The 17,191-nt window shown below is 42.8% G+C and overlaps 1 protein-coding gene across 2 annotated transcripts in view; it reads right to left on the bottom strand.

Moving 5' to 3' along the window:
• LOC132377727 (uncharacterized protein C3orf18 homolog) overlaps window positions 1-17,191 on the bottom strand; it is a 77,099-nt gene that overhangs the window by 13,595 nt on the left and 46,313 nt on the right. For both annotated transcript variants that reach the window (XM_059944000.1, XM_059943999.1), the window contains exons 2-3: window positions 10,607-10,971; window positions 8,744-8,769 (exon numbers count right to left, since the gene is read on the bottom strand). In XM_059944000.1, coding sequence (XP_059799983.1) covers window positions 8,744-8,769; window positions 10,607-10,855 — 275 coding nt within the window. In that variant the 5' untranslated portion in view covers window positions 10,856-10,971. The remainder of the gene's footprint in view (window positions 1-8,743; window positions 8,770-10,606; window positions 10,972-17,191) is intronic.

Raw genomic sequence — 17,191 nt, 5'->3', positions numbered from 1 at the left:
TTGATCATGATGTAGCTGGCCGTATAACACTCTGCGGGGTAGCCGATATGGGGGCATCCTTATCATGTGCCCCAGCCACTGTGGCTGACGCTGGGTGATCATAGCCTCAAAACTTCTGCAGTTGATCTTTACAAGTATTTCAGTGTGAGGCACCTGCTCACACCAAGTAATTCCCAGGATGCGCTGAAGGCAGCTTATGTGGAAGCGCTCCAAGGACTTGATGTGACGGCTTCACAGCTATAAATCCTGCCTGACGAATCTGTTGGAATTCTTTGAGGAGATTACAAGTAGGATAAAGGGGATGCAGTGGATGGTGTATGTTTGGACTTCCAGAAGGCCTTTGACAAGGTACCACATGTGAGGCTGCTTACCAAGTTAAGAGCCCATGGTATTACAGGAAAGTTAGGAACATGATTAGAGCATTGGCTGATTGGAAGAAGGTAGAGAGTGGGAATAAAATGATCCTTTACTGGTTAGCTGCCAGTGACTAGTGGTGTTCTGCAGGTGTCAGTGTTGGCAGCACTTCTTTTTATGCTGTATAGAAATGATATAGATCAAGGAATAGATGGCGTTGATGCCAAGTTTGAAGATGATACAAAGATTGGTGGAGGGGCAGGTAGTGTTGAGGAAACAGGTAGGATGCAAAACGACTTAGATTAGGAGAATGGGCAAGAAAGTGGCAAATGAAATACAATGTTGAAAAATGCATGGTCATGCACTTTGGTAATAGAAATAAATGTGCAGACTATTTTCTAAACAGGGAGAAAGTCAAAAAATCTGAGATGCAAAGGAACTTGTAAGTCCTTGTGCAGAACACCCTGAAGGTTAACTTGCAGGTTGAGATGGTGATGAGGAAGGCAAATGCCATGTTAGCATTCATTTCAAGAGGTCTAGAATACAAGAGCAGGGATGTGATGCTGAGGTTTTATAAGGGACTGGTGAGGCCTCACATTGAGTACTGTGAACTGTTTTGGGCCTCTCATTTTAGAAAAGATGCACTGGCATTGGAGACAGTCCAGAGGAGGTTCACAAGGAATGAAAGGGTTATCATACAGGAACATTTGATGGCTCTGGATCTATACTCGCTGGAATTCAGAAGGACAAGAGGGGATCTCATAGAAACCTTTTGAATGTTGGAAGGCCTAGACAGAGTAGATATGGAAAGGGTGTTTCCCATGGAGGGAGAGTCTAGGACAAGAGGGATCAGCTTCAGGATAGAGGGACACCCTTTTAAACAGGGATGCAGAGAAATTACTTTAGTCAAAGGGTGGTGAAATTGTGGAATTGGTTGCCACATGTAGCTGTAGAGGCCAGGTCTTTATTTAAGTCAGAGATTGATAGGTTCTTGATTGGACATGGCATCAAAGGTTATGGGAAGAAGGCCAGGAACTAGGGTTGAGGAGGAGAAAAGAAAAAGGATCAGCCATTATTGAATGGCAGAGCAGACTCAATGGGCAGATGGCCTAATTCTGCTCCTGAGCCTTATGGTCTAAAATTATGTACTCAAATGAAATACAGAACAAATTAGAACACTATTAATATTACAACAGTACTATAAAACTGTGTATTAGCTCTGAATAGTTATAAATGGAGAAATTTATCCAGTGTATATTGGTGTGTTCTTTTGATTTACAGTAAATGAATAAAATCAGTGCACCTAGTGTAAATAGTGGACTGTATGCTTGTAATGACTGCATTCTCCTAATCTCCATTGTCATTGTAACATTCAAGATGATTCAAGACAGCTTCAAATTCTTCATAGTTCCTAACTTGAAGTAGTGAAATTGTTTCATTGTCACTCCCGGCCGTTTCTGGCACTTCCAAGCCTGAGTGCTTGAAACCTCAGTAAAACGGTTCCGAATTGTCTTACTGCTTATTACTTGCCAACTATCAGTGACAAACATCACTGCTTTTTGAACACAAACACACACAACCAAGTCCATTTAAAAATAGTTTGCTCTAAGCATGGTGGAGAATCTAATGGCCAAATGATGTGCATGCAATTGATGCAAGTTAGAAACTGGTCGGCAACAGTTTCCTGCCCCAATTAAGCAAAATAGTATTTCAAATAAACAAAAGGAATCCCGGCTACTTTCTTGATTTGTATTTGTTCTTTAAGAGTTATCCCAAACAAACGGCTGTCCCAATTAACCAATCGCCCTATTAACCAAAATCCATTGTGTACCCAATGACTTGACCTCCACGGTCATCTGTGGAGCACGCACAAAGAGTACTTTGGGTTTACAATATACTGCAGGACACACGGTGAAGGCAGGTTCATTTCAAAATTCAAAGGGAAACTTGATTAGTATATTAAAGGAAACAATTTACAGGACATTGAGAGAAGGTGAAAAGGTGGCACCAGCTGGATTCACACAAACCAGCCACACCTCCATTGACTCCATCTACACTTCCCACAGCCTTGGGGAAATAGCCAAGTTTCCCTACCCCCCACCCCCACTTCCAACCAGGCCATTCTCTTTTTTCCCCATCTTTCATCAGGCAGATACAAAAACTTGAAAGCCTGTACCACTGGCCTCAAGGACATCTACATCCTTTCAAACATTTGGTTCTTGAATCCTAATCACAGTACAGAAACACTATGACCACTTTGCACTGCAATGGGCTTTATTTTCTCTAATTATGCTCTTCCTTGTATAATTTATGTTTAATTTACATTTTTCCTGTGAATGTTGTGTGTCTAATGCTCTGTACCTGTGATGTTGCTGCAAGTAAGTTTCCCATTGCACCTGTGCAGACATGTACTTGTGTGAACGGCAATAAACTTCACTTTGCCTCCCCATTCCTTCATAACCCTCTGTCCCAGTTTTCTCCACACCCCAACCCCTTGCTATCATTAATAGGCTCAGTGGCAACTTTATTAAGTACACTTGCTCATCTATACAAATATCTAATCAGCCAATCACGTGTACAGCAACTTAATGCACAAGAGCTTCCAGACTTGGGCAAGAGCTTCGATTTTTGTTCAAATCGAACATCAGAATGGGGAAGAATTTGGATCTAACACGAGGAAATCTGCAGATGCTGGAAATTCAAACAACAACACACACAAAATGCTGGTGGAACACAGCAGGCTCGGCAGCATCTAGGGAATTTGGATCTAAGTGGCTTTGACCGTCGAATGATTGTTGGTGCCAGCCAGACAGGGTGGTGTGAATATCTCAGAAACTTCTGATCTCCTGGGATTTTCACACACAGCAGTTTCTAGAGTTCACAGAGAGTGGTGCAAAAAAAAACAAAATACATCCAGTGAGCAGCAGATCTGTGGGCAAAAATGGCTTGTTCATGAGAGTGGTCAGAGGAGAATTGCCAGACTGGTCCAAGCTGACAGGCAGGCGACAGTAACCACAATAACTACGCGTTACAACAGTAGAAGAGCATCTCTGAACACAGTAGTGTGTAGAAGAGCACATCGAACCTTGAAGTGGATGGGCTACAGCAACTCCTGTACCTAAGAGAGTGGCCACTGAGTGCACTTCCACTGGGATTTAAAATTTGGGCTTAAAAGTGTTAAGTGGAATGATGCAAATTTTAAGCTATCCCACATTTGTCTATTTGAATTCATGTCTTACAGCAGTTGGAAAGTTTGAAGCCTTTCATCTAGAATGATGTACGTTTATGAATGAGGGAGGAAGGCTCTGTTGGACTCTGGCCAACATGGCCCTTCCCTCTCTTATCTCAGCCAAAGTGTGTCCACAATTTAATGAATGGGTTCCACCAGCAGGAAGACAGGGTGGGGGGTGGGGGGGTGGGGGGAAGAGTTGGCAGAAAAAACATTGGCCAGCCACAAGTGGCGGTGGTTTCTGTGGTTGATGTCCTATGGAAGTAAGTGTCACTTTGGCAGAACAAAGCTAGCAAACCACAAAACACCAACAGTGAGGATGTATTATTCAGCCTGGCTCTGGGTTGTCACGGATTGGTTAGAAAGAAAAGTCCAGCTGCAAGAATTCAGTTGGAAGTGAATCTGCTCAAGACACGAGGACATCCTGCTTCGTGAGTGAGACCACAAGACGTTAAAAGTGAGGTCCCAGCCAGTGCTAAATCCACGCTAACCACAGAATCAGGGAAATAAATATCTTTAAACAGAGATCTGTTTTTAATAAAGACCACCATTCATTTCAAACCACTCTACAAAAGGCAGTTCTTTTTTTTCATAGTGAAACAGATGGCGAGAACGGAGACTAGGAATGCAACATTGCTGGGAGAATTAGCTACCCTTCTCCATAAGATATAGGAACTGAATCAGGCCATTTGGGCCATCGAGTCTGCTTTGCATTTCATCATGGCTGATCCATTTCCCTCTCAGCTCCAATCTCCTGCCTTCTCCCATATCCATTCATGCCCTCACTGATCAAGAATCTACTAACCTCTGGTTTAAATATACCCAACGACTTGGCCTCCACAATCGCTTGTGGCAACGAATTCCACAGATTCACCACTCTCTGACTAAAGAAATGACTCATCTCTGCTCTGAGGCTGTGCCCTCTGGTCTTAGACACCCCACCACAAGAAACATCCTCACCACATCTAATCTATCGATTCCTTTCAACATTCGACAGGTTTTAAAGAGACTGTCCCCTCGTTCTTCTGAATTTTGGTGAATACAGATCCAGAGCAAACAAACGGTACTCATTTGATAAGCCTTTCAATCCCAGAATATCTTTTGTGATCCTCCTTTGAACCCTTTTCAATGTCAGCAAGTAAGGTGCTGAAAGCTGCTCAAAACTCTGCAAGTGAGGCCTCAGAAAGCCTCAACATTACATCCTTTCTTTTTATATTCTAGTCCTCTCAAAACAAATGCTAACATCGATCCCTGGGACTTGCTTAAACAAAGGACTGGAGTATTAATCCTAGTATCTGCTGCCAATGAACTCAGCTGCCCTCTTCAGGCCCTATTCTCTGCTTTACAAAGCCAATTTTCCAATGTTTAATTCCCTCTATGAAGGATTTGCAATATCAGGTCATTGTCTATCAGGCAGTAGGAAATCAAGGCAACTGGACTTGCTGTGTTGTCCAGAAGACATTTCGCCACTCATCTGAGAGGCTTCTTCACTCTAATCTATGGTAGGTAGTTTCTGGTTTGTAAACTCTGAGTTGTTTAAAGGTATAGCAATTACATGAAGGTTGTTAAGAGTCATAGAGGTAATGAGAGGGTCATTAGTCTTATCTTTGCATGACTGGAGGTGTGAACTATTGAGACACTGGGGTTAAGATGTTAGGACTATATCGTAAGTAGCTGATAGGTTGTGTCGTGCCCCACCCCCTCTGTCCAGGGATGGGTTTTCCAGTTTGACAAAGATGGCTTCTTTAACCCCTCTTTCAAAGCACCTGTCGTCCCTGTGCAAAATGTGCACACTGCATCATCAAAAGAGTGTCCCTTGTCCTTTAGGTGCGGATAGACAATTAAATCTTTGACATGAGGTGTTAGCCTTCCTATGCTGGGCCAACCATTTGTGATTACAATGTAGTTCTAACATTTTTACCCCGCTGTCTCCATAACTGTTCACACCTCCATTTATACAAAGGTAAGATTAATGACCCTCTCATTACCCTCTATGACTCTTAACAACCTTCATGTGATTGCTGTACCTTTAAACAACAGAGTTTATAAAACAGAAGGTTACCCACCATGGATTAGAATTGAAGCCTCTTGGAAGAGTGGTGAAACATCTTGAGGACAACACAGCAAGTCCAGTTGCCTTGATTTACAATGACCCAGAAGACTGAGAGCCTTCATAGACAAATATCGTTTGACCGTCCTTCAGCACAACCAGGTTACCAGTTGTACATAGGCTGAGCTTCATCTCTAAACCTCCTGCCTCTTGTAAACAATCCCCCCACTCATCTGCTATTGGATACCAGCAGCCAATCAGAAATCCAGTTGGCAGAGAGGCACTTTGATAGCCAACTAAAGGATCCTTCAGCCTTCAAAGTGTCCTGTCAACATGTTAGAAATAATGACCTAAAGGTGTTAATAGAAAATGGAGATTTTTTAAGTCCCAGGTGCTACAGAAATTTCCTTTTTATTTGTTTGGGATTCCACAGAAAACTCCAGAGGAGTAGCAGCCTCCTATTGACCTACGCCAGAGGTCAATATTATTTTACTTCATCCTTCAGGAAATATGCCAGAAATTCAAGGCCTTCTCACTACTGAAACTCTTCCAACAGCTAAAGACCTACACAAACACAAAAGACATGCATTTCTACAGTAACTGAATGCTTGATAGCCAATTATGTATTTCTGAAATGGCATTGTTGATATGTGGGAAACATAACAGCCAGCTTGGGTTAAGCAAACTCCCACAACAGAACTGTGACCATACAGTAAGGGGTGAATGAGGTACACAAATTATGAGGGGTATCATTATCGATATGTGCTGTGCTGTATTGACGTGGGCGATCGTGGTCTTATCTGTAACTGTGATTGCTCTTGGCAATTTTTTCTACAGAAGTGGTTTGCCGTTGCCTTCTCCTGGGCAGTGTCTTTACAAGCTGGGTGACCCCAGCCATTATCAATACTCTTTGATATGCACCAACTGCTCAATTGACCATCCACCACATGCTCCCATGGCTTCAAGTGACTCTGATTGAGTGGGGTGCTGAGCAGGTGCTACACCTTGCCCCAGGGTGACCTGCAGGCTAGCAGAGGGAAGGAGCACCTTACACCTCCTTTGGAGGAGAAGTATCTCCACTCTGCCACCCATACGAGGGTAAATACATGCAGGAGTTTTTTTCTCCTTCTGGTTGGATCATAGGTTTAGATTGAAAAGTGAAATAATTAAGGGAAACCTGAGGGAGAACTTCTTCACCCAGAGGGTGATACGAGTGTGGAATGAGCTGTCAACTGAAGTAGTGGATGTGGGTTCAATAAACTCAACTTGATCTGACTCACTAACTCCATAATATTTCCTCTTGTCTACAGCCCTGTCTCCAATCTGAAACCCGGCCTGCTGGTTTCCAAGAAATAATTTAGAATTAAGTCCAATGGCACAGAAGTATTTGGGCAAAGTCCCTGAGAACAGAACTCCTGATTGGAACAGCAACGCAGCAGTTAGCGCATCACTTTACAGTGCTAGCAATCACCAATCAAGGTTCAATTCCCGCCACTACCTATAAAGAGTTTGTACACCCTCCCAAGATGCTCTGGTTTCTTCCCACATTCCAAAGACATACAAGTTAGTATAAGGGTTAGTTATTTTATATTGCCTTGTTCTCTGTTATCGCACTACTTTGGTGTCAGAAGCATGGTGATACCTGGGGCTGCCCCCAGCACATATTTGTAGTTAGAGACCCAGGTCAGGTTAAGTTTATTATCATGTGCACAAGTACAGGTACATTGGAAAAAATTCCTTGTAGCAGCATCACAAGCACGTAGATTCAGACAGCTACATACAGAACATTTGGGGGCAGCATGGCAGTGCAGTGGTTAGTGTTCCAGGATTACAGCACCAATAACCTGGTCTTAGGTCTGGTGTTGTCTGTAAGGAGTCTGTATGTCCTCCCCATGACAGCGTGGGTTTTCACTAGGTCCTCTGGTTTCCTCCCACAGTCCAAAGACACATTGGTTAGTAGGTTAATTGGCCATTGTAAATTGTCCTGTGATTAGGCTAGGGTTAAATGGGTGGGTTGTTGGGAGAAGAGCCCGTTCTGCTCTGTATCTCTAAATAAAACAAATAACTCCATTGCAGCACCAGCCACCTGGGATCAGTTCTGCTATTGTCTGTAAGGAGTTTGTTTGTTCTCCCCATAACTGTGTGGGTTTCCTCCAGGGGCTCTGGTTTTCTCCCACATTCCAAAGGCGTACAGTTAGGGGTCAGTGAGTTGTGAGGGCAAGCTATGTTGGCGTCAAAGTGTAGTGACACTTGTGGGCTGCGCAGCACATTCTCACTGACTTGATGCAAATAATGCATTTCACTGCATGCTTCTATACAGCAAACAAGCTAATCTTCAACCACCCAGCTAAGAAATTTGAGATTCAGGATTTAAATTTATTTATTAAGTGTACATCAAAACAGACAGTGAAATGCATTGTTGCATTAACAACCAGCAAACAAAGCATGGAGGTATTGGCGGGGGGGGGGGGGGGGGGGGAGTGACAACTTTTAGGAAGATGTTTGCTTTAGGACAGTTACTTCCTTCATGGCATTAATGTTGTCTTCATGTCAGATTAAATCAGGGGCTGTACAGGTTTTTTAATTGTGTTTATGTCAAGGATATGGAATGTTAGCAGATGGTCAACTGAACCTTTAATTTTCAGGCATTAAAGACCACTGCAGCATCCGATTAAAGGACAGAAAATAGGCTCGGCAGAGCTACTGTTTCCCCACTTGACAGCCTTTTGCACATAACACAACCTAGGGCTAGTAACATAGAGCAAACACGAGGAAATCTGCAGATGCTGGAAATTCAAACAACACACACAAAATGCTGGTGGAACACAGCAGGCCAGGCAGCGCTCTCTATAGATGCTGCCTGGCCTGCTGTGTTCCACCAGCATTTTGTGTGTGTGTTGCTACTAACGTGGAATGTCCCTAGACACTTCAAAAAAAAACTCGTCTCTCCGTAATCTCTCCTTTGTTAAAACTGGAGTGCGAGTTCAACTTCCCCAAGGTAATGTCCTCGGAGCAGCCAGCAGTCCAAAGGTTAATTATGCACGCAGAAAATACCGATATCTGCAAGGAGCTCTAGCTCCGAAATTAAGAAGTGGCACCAGCACACTCACCTCTTTCTTTTCCTGATGTATAGAACCTGTACGCAAGGAAAAGTAGTCATTAGTGGAAAGTGCAGCATGAAAAGGAAAAGAAATCAAAATCGTATGCAATAGTTGCAGATATAGGCCTTCTCCCTATAACATCTGACACTTTTACTAATTGAAAACCTATCAACCTCCTCTTTAAATATACCCGATGACTTAGCCACCACAGCCATCTGTGACAATCAATTCCACAGATTCACCAACCTCTGGGTAAGGAAATCCCTCCTCATCTTTGTTATAAAGGGAAGTCCTTCTATTCTGAGTCTGTGCCCTCAGCTCCTAGACTGTACCATTATTTGAAATTTCTTCTCCTCGTTCACTCTATCTAGGCCTTGCAATATTGTTGGGTTTCATTGAGATTTGCCCTCATTCTTCTAAACTCCAGTGAGTAGAGGCTCAGATCCATCAAATGCTCTTCATACATTAACCTTTTCAGTTCCAGGATCATTCTCATGAACCTCCTTTCTTAGATACAGGACCCCAAACTGCTCAGAATCAAGGGCAAAATCTAGCACAGAAATAGAGTAGCAGCAATCCAGAATAATGGTAGGACATCACCACAAGCAGTGGGCCAGTACACAACCATAAAATGGCAGCCAGCATCATGGGTAAATGGAGCAAGCTGAGGTCAAAATTCCAGGGCAACAGCTTAATAAATTGGGATATGAAACGGCATAAACCATATGACTCAACCATATGAACAGTCCATGAACCCATGTACTTTATCTCAATATTTCTTTTTTGTACTTCCATTGTAATTTATAGTAATTTTTACATTTTGCACTGTACTGCTACCACAAAACAACACATTCCATGACATGTCAGTGATAACAGAGATTCTGCAGATGCTGCAAATCTTGAACAGCACACACAAAACACTGGAGGAACTCAGCAGATCAAGCAGCATCTATGGGGTGAGTGAACAATTGACATTTTGGGCCTGATGAAGGGCCTCAGCCCAGAATGTTCCTCCAGCATTTTGTGTGCATAGTGACAAAGGCAAAACCACATTAATCATAGTGAAGGGGATGTATGGTAACCAGAATAAGAAACATCTAGCAATACAAATGCCGAAAATACTGGAACCCCTCAGCAAGTCAGGTGCGTCTATGGAGAAAGAAACAAGAGGACATCACAGTTGTGTAGCAGTTATTACAGCTCAGTGTGTCAGAGTTTAAAGTTCAATTCCAGCATTCTCTATAAAAAGTTTGAAGTCCTTACTGTGAGCATGTGGGTTTCCTCCCTGTGTCCAAAGATGTACCATTTAGTAGGTTAACTGGTCATTGTAAGTGGGGGGTTATTGGGTAGTGAGGTTCGTTGGGCTGGAGGGGCCTGAACAGTGTGAACAGTGCGCTGTGACTCTAAATTAAGAAAAGTGTCAGAGACCTTTTGTCAGAGAAAGGGGGGGGGAGATGGTGGAGAGATGGGGGGGAGAGATAGAAAATGAGAATAGACTTATTATGTTTTAGTTCTCTTTGTTAATTCTACAAAGGGTCTAACCTTAAAAATTGACTCCAATTCTCTCTCTCCATAGATGCTGCCTAACCAGCTGAGAGTTTCCAGCATTTTCTGCTTCTGCCTCAGATTTCTAGCATCTGCTTTTAATTCTGAACTTCATCAGAACACGTTATCTCCAATGGACCATTTGGCAAATTGTACCTGAATCATACAACATGGAAGCAGGCCCTTTGGCCCATGCCCATGCCACTGTGTTGTCCAGCAAGCTAGACCTATCTGCGAAATGTTTTTTGATAAAGCTATATATTCCTCTTGACCTTGGAAACCTTCCTCTTTTAAGTACTTTGAGGCTTAATTAACAAACTGACTTACCATGGCCACAGTTAATGCTATAATTGTGACAACTCCAATGGGAACGAGCACCAGCCCCATTCTTGATCTCCCAGTTTCTACATTAGGCGGTAGAGCGGCAGTTGTGTTGGTACCATTAGTCACCATGGTGACAGTCTGAAATGTCACCCTGTCTGTGACATTGAAGTGCTCCGTTCCAGGGGCCATGCTGAGGAAGGAAGCTGTCATGTTGGTTATGTTGTAGTTAATGCTGGAGATCAGCAGGGACATCTTCTGAAACTGCTCCAACCCTTGGCCTCTTGGAGGAGCTCAACCTGACAGATACCCAGGTACATCCTTGGCAAGATCATACTGATGTGGTCGCCAGAAGAACATCACACCCCTCCCTGAAACATCAGATTGGAGAAAATTGGCATTGTTTCCATGACAAAAACACCTCGCAATCTACCTTGCTGTGATCTTGCAGTTTATCGTTTACCTGCACTGTACTTTTACACTTTATTCTGCATCGTAATTGTTGTACCTTATTCTAGCTCAATGCACTGTGTAATGATTTGATCTGTTTGAACTGTATGCAAGATATATTTTTCACTGTAACTTTGAACATGACAATAATAACCCAAGTCCAATTCCAATACATAGGAACTGTGCAGCTGGGAGACCCAGTGCAGTGAACAGCACGATATTTGAGACCCAACAAGCTGTGCTACAGATAGAGGGACAGATATTCACTTGCTTTGCATCTCAAATATGTGGGACAGCTGCAGAGAAATGGTTAGCAGCCCTCACACAAATCCCAAAGGATCATCCACTCACTCCAGCTTCCAAGCACATGTGGATGACAAGTGGAATCCTTGGTGCCTGAGGAATTAGAACATAGAACAGTACAGCACAGTAAGGACCCTTCAGCCCACAATGTTGTGCCGACATTTTAACCTGCTTTAAGAACAATCCTACATAGCCCTCCATGTTTCTATCATACGTGTGCCATCTAAGAGTTTCTTAATAGTCCCCAATATATCCGTCTCTACCACTACCCGTGGCAGGGTGTTTCATGCACCCATCACTATCTGTGTAAAAAATCCGACCTCTGACATCCCTATTACTTACTTGCTGTCCATTGTGCCTGCTGGTATTGAGGGCAATAATGAAGATCCTCCATCTCTGTCTGTCCTTGGCCACCTTCTCTGTTGTGCCCAGCTATGTTTCAGGGTCAGCCATACAAGTCCTGGGTGGAGACTCAGGAATGCCATCACACACCAGTGTAGAAGGATTCTTCATCACTGCTGTTTCTGTAACAATTCTGCTTTACCAGTCAAGGGTTATTAGCCCTGAGCTGAATCCCTGAACATGAAGGACCAGTGGACCATAATTAGCCTGCCCTCAACCCTTTGATCTACGAGGGGTGATTGATAAGTTCATGGCCTAAGTTAGAAGGAGGTGAGTTATACAGCTCTCATTACGTGGACACGCAGTTCAACTCTGAGTGATTATGCAGAAAGTTTCATTAATAACTCATCTCCTTCTACCTTAGGCCATGAACCTATCAATCACCCCATGCAGTGGACCACATCTGGAGGTCCAAAACGCCAACTTCTACAAAGAAGGGATCCATATGCTCCACGACTGCTGGACCAAGTGTGTAAATGTAGGAGAGAACTATGTTGAAAAATAAATGTGCTAGGTTTTCTAAAATTGACTCCTTCTACCTTAGGCCACAAACTTATCAATCTCCCCTCATATTTGGTGTGGGTAACCCTACCAAGAGCCAAGGCCCAAGGCACAAGACCCTGAATCTAGCCAACGTAGCTCTCTGGGTTATAGAGGCACGCAAGCCTTGAAACCCCAACAAGGTTGTGCTTCCCTTGCAGGATATTCCTTATACTTTCTTCTAACAACCTTAACATTTTAAGATCTTGAGACACAGGAGCAAAATTAAGCTACTCAGCCATCATATACCCTCTATTAGCCATTTCTGCCCTGGGAGAAAAAAAATTCTTTGCCTGTCCACTCAGTGTATACCTCTTATTATCTTGTAAACCTCAATCAAGCTTCCTCTCATCCTCCTTCGCTGCAAAGAGAAAGGGTCTAGCTCACTCAAGAGGACCAGAATTTTGGCATGGTTTGGAGGCTTGCATGCCTCATATGGGCCAATGGACAGACTTGGAAAAAGTTGCAGGAGGTTGTAAACTCGGCCAGCTCCGTCACTGGCACTTGCCACCCCACCACTGAGGGTATCTTCAGAAAGGAGGCATCCACCATTAAGGGTCCCCACCAACCAGGATATGCCCTCTTCTGCCATTGCTGCCATCAGGGATGAGGTACAGGAGCCTGAAGACATGCACCCAATGTTTTAGGAACAGCTTCTTTCCCTCCACCATCAGATTTCTGAATGGACACTGAAATCATGAACATTACCTCACTATTTTTGCACTACTTATTTATTTTGATTTCATTTTTTATTGTAATTTAAAGTATATTTTATGAATTGCATTGTACTGCTGTCGCAAAGCAACAAATTTCACTTCGTATGCCAGTGATAATAAATTATATTCTGGAGAGGAGAGGCAAGAGGAAGCAGGTTAACCCTCCCAATCTGATCCTAATTTTATCCCAGCCCAAGAGAACATTCAGGGTGTAACCATGTCACCCAAAACTCTGCTGTGACAGCAGCAGAACTCCTGGCAATGTAACTCTAAACGTGTGAGAAAGTGTTGGCTGTGTTTCTGCTCGCAATTACCTAAGCCCAGCTGCTGTGTATGTTTGACAACTGTGCTCCTTCAACAGCCCCTCATTGTTTCACTTTTGTCACTGTTTTTTTAATTCCCTCCCCATTCCCTGTGTGCAAATGGAAAGAAATAGCAGCATCCATCGCCAGGAACTGGCACTAGGCAAAATGTAATTAACCCTTTGTGTCTCAACCCTGTGGCAACATTCCTGCTTCAGTAGAAATATGGTCGGGTTAAAACGCCTGAAGTTAAAATATACAACATACACTTAGTGGCCACTTTATTAAGAGATAAATGGCTACTAAATGTATGTTCATTGTTTTCTGCTATTGCTATCCACTTCAAGATTCCACGAGTTGTGCATTCAGAGAAGCTCTTCATTACACCACTGTTGTGACACATAGTTATTTGAAATACTTTTGCCTTCCTATCAGCTTGAATCAGTCTGGCCATTCTCCTCTAACCTCTTGTACTGACAAGGTACTTTTGCCCACAGAACTGCTGCTCACTGGGATTTTTTTTCCTTAGTTTCTCACACCATTCTCTGTAAACTCTAGAGACTGTTGTGAAAATCCCAGGAGATCAGCAGTTTCTGAGATAATCAAATCACACTTGCAGACACCAGTAATCATTCCACAGTCCAAGTCACATAGATCACATTTCTTCCCCTTTCTGATACTTGGTCTGAACAACACTGAACCTCATGACATGTCTGCGTGCTCTTATGCATTAATTTGCTGCCACATAATTAGCACCAGTTAAGGTGGTGCATACAAAGCTCCCTCAGTCAACGTCTCCCAGATAGCTTTTTTTTACCTTATATGTTTTTTACCTTAAATGTGTTTCTGGGACTGTTCGAGCCTGTGATTTACAGCTTGGAGATTGTTTGAGTGATCTAGCACTTTGCTGGCTTCAAGCAGATTCCAGGAAGCAAGTGTGTACCTGGTCAGATGCGAATAAACTTCGAGACAGGGCATGAGCTGATGTTCGACTACGTTTCACTATTTAAAGCGTCCATTAATCGCCGATTAAAGGATTGAGAAAGACTGAGACATTGGGGCAAATGCAGAAGGCAAATGAGAGTTTCAATGCTGACTGCCTGCCTTTTGATTGCTGCTAGAGAAGGATTCTGTGAGCAACCTTTTGCTGTGTGTCCCGCTGTACCAGACGGGTAGGCCTCTCTGCCTCATGTGGTGTCCCTTTCTTTCAGTGAATGTCAGTGGTACCATAGGATGGTATCATGGTTCTGCATTTATGGATTGGACTATCGTGTTATGGACTGTGGACTATTTCAGGCTTGTGGTTTTTATATATTTTTTTAAATCACCTGTTCCTTTCCCGCTTTGTAGTGTGAGAGGAGGATGATTGGTGGTTGATGTTCTGTTAGTTTCTGTGCAAAGGAGGGGTTGATTTCTGGGGGTCGATGTCCCTGTTCCATTTTTGTGCAGGTGGAGGGGTTATTGGGTTGATTATCAGGATGCTGTTCTTTTTGTATGGGGGTGTTGATGTTCCTTTCTCTGAATGACTTCCATGCTCTTTCTTTGTTTCATGGCTATCTGGAGAAGACAAATTTCAGAGTTGTATATGGTTACATGTTTTGATAATAAATGAATGAAATGAAATGATTAGATACTTGCATTAACAAATAGGTGTACCTAATAAAGTGACCACTGAATGTATCTTATATATGTATATTTAATTTATGTATTATATATAAATTATATATAATTATATTTAATTTATAGATTATTTAAGGTATAAATTATATGACTTATAGGGTTATCTGGCCGAAGGTGTCTGATGTTGAGAGACACATAACACCTGATGACCCTAGGTTACACCACTGATGATGCCTCCCAGCCCATCCAATGATGCATCTCAGCTTCGTTTGTTATATAACATGTATATATACATATCAGTATATGTTGTCCCAACACCAAATGTCAATCTTAGACAGGAGGCTAACTATTGCCACGACTGCCTGACAGAAAGATCGTCATCCTGACAGCTTCCATCCTTCAGAACAAACCTAGCCAGAGCAGATTAAGCCACACTGCCAACAGTTACTTACATCCCTTCTCCAGTCAGGATTTCCCTCTGAGCTCCTAGCCACACTTTGTGCCTGGTGAGAAGGTGGGAGTTCTCAATGAAAGCACATATGGCGACTGGCAGACAGCTATTGAGCAAAGATATAGAAAGCAGATGAAGTGGGTGAGCTACGTAAATGCTCCATTAGAGTGGGAGTAGTGGGATTTTATGTGATAAATCAAAGGAGTTGCTATTTTAGGGAGCTTATAAAATGCTTCTACCATATATCCTTTTTCAGCAAGACTGCATTAATTATTTGCAACTATTCATTGCCACAGATGGCTGTGGAGGCCAACTCATTGAGTATACTTAAAGCAAAGGTTGATAGGTTCTTGATAGTAAGGTTGTCAAAGATTACAAGAAGAAAGCAGGAGAATGGGGCGGAGGGAAAATAAATCAGCAAACACAATGGGCTGAATGGCCTAACTCTGCTTCTGTATCTCAAGTTCTTATTCACTTGCTCTCATTCTTGTACATCCTGTAGAACAGTTAGTAATGTAATTTAATTACATTAAATGGCCTTTAGTGTTATCATGGAAAAGAACAGAATCAGAAAGGACAGGAAAATTTTTAACTTGGGAAGGGCAAATAATGAGGCTATAAGGCCAGAACTTGCGGGTGTGAATTGGGATGATGTTTTTGCAGGGAAATGTACTATGGACATGTGGTCGATGTTTAGGGATATCTTGCAGGATGTGAGGGATAAATCTGTCCTGGTGAGGAAGATAAGGAGTGGTAGGGTGAAGGAACCATGGGTGACCATAGAACCATAGAACACTACGGCACAGTACAGGCCCTTCAGCCCTCCATGTTGTGCCAACCCATATAATCCTTAAAAAAAAAGAATGGCCTAAGGGGGAGGAGAGTAGTACAGTCAAAGAGTTAGTGTATGGATACAGGCCCTTCATCCACTGGTCCACAGCAACCATTAAAAAGTTATATTAATCTTACTTCATTATGCCCACATTCCTGTCCACTCCCCTAAATTCTTCCACTCATCTCTACAGCAGGGAATAATTTATAGTGGTCAATTAACCACTGGGATGTGGGAGGAAACCCACACATTCACAAAATGAACGTTGCAAATTCCACGTTGATAGATAAACTCTTCTTGGGCTTCCAGACATGTACAGGTTTTGATTATAACTGATGTTTCAATGCCAAACTCCCCCACCATCTTCAGAGATGATGCCTGGGCATATCTGGTCCAGTGGTATTTATACCCCCCCCCCCCCATAGTCCGTCCCTTCTGATTGGTTAGTCCTCATCCAATCAGGTTTCTACTCTCCTATCTTGTTCATAATTGGATTCCAGTTCTTACTTAAAGAGAGACCTTTGTCTTTGTTAAAATTCTTTTCCTCTAGTTTTATTTCAATGGCTTCCTTTACCAGGTGGTCCCAAAAGCCACTGGCATGGCACAGTAGTTAAAGTCAATCATATCATCATTGTGAATGGAGTGTTCTGTTACCTCCAATTTCTCCAGGTAATGCAGACACAGGGAGCACAGGAGGTGGATCTCTTTGGGTTACTCAGAGAAATCAGCAGTAGCAGAACACCGCATTCACAATGGCCATGGGATTGACTTTGAAGGCATAAAGCTACTGTGCTGTGTAACTAAAGCTAGAGGAAAAGAATTTTAACAAAGACGAAGGTCATACTCTTAAGTAAGAACAAGAATTCGATTGTAAACAAGGTGCAGAGCAGAAACTTGATTGAATGAGGACGAATCAATCAGGAGGGACGGATGACAGGGGTATAAATACCAACATATCAGATATGCCAGGCATCA

The sequence above is a fragment of the Hypanus sabinus genome, chromosome 19, assembly GCF_030144855.1.
Source record: "Hypanus sabinus isolate sHypSab1 chromosome 19, sHypSab1.hap1, whole genome shotgun sequence".
NCBI lineage: Eukaryota > Metazoa > Chordata > Chondrichthyes > Myliobatiformes > Dasyatidae > Hypanus > Hypanus sabinus.
Note: the sequence above shows the minus strand (reverse complement) of the source record. Positions and strands in the feature narration are given on the sequence as shown.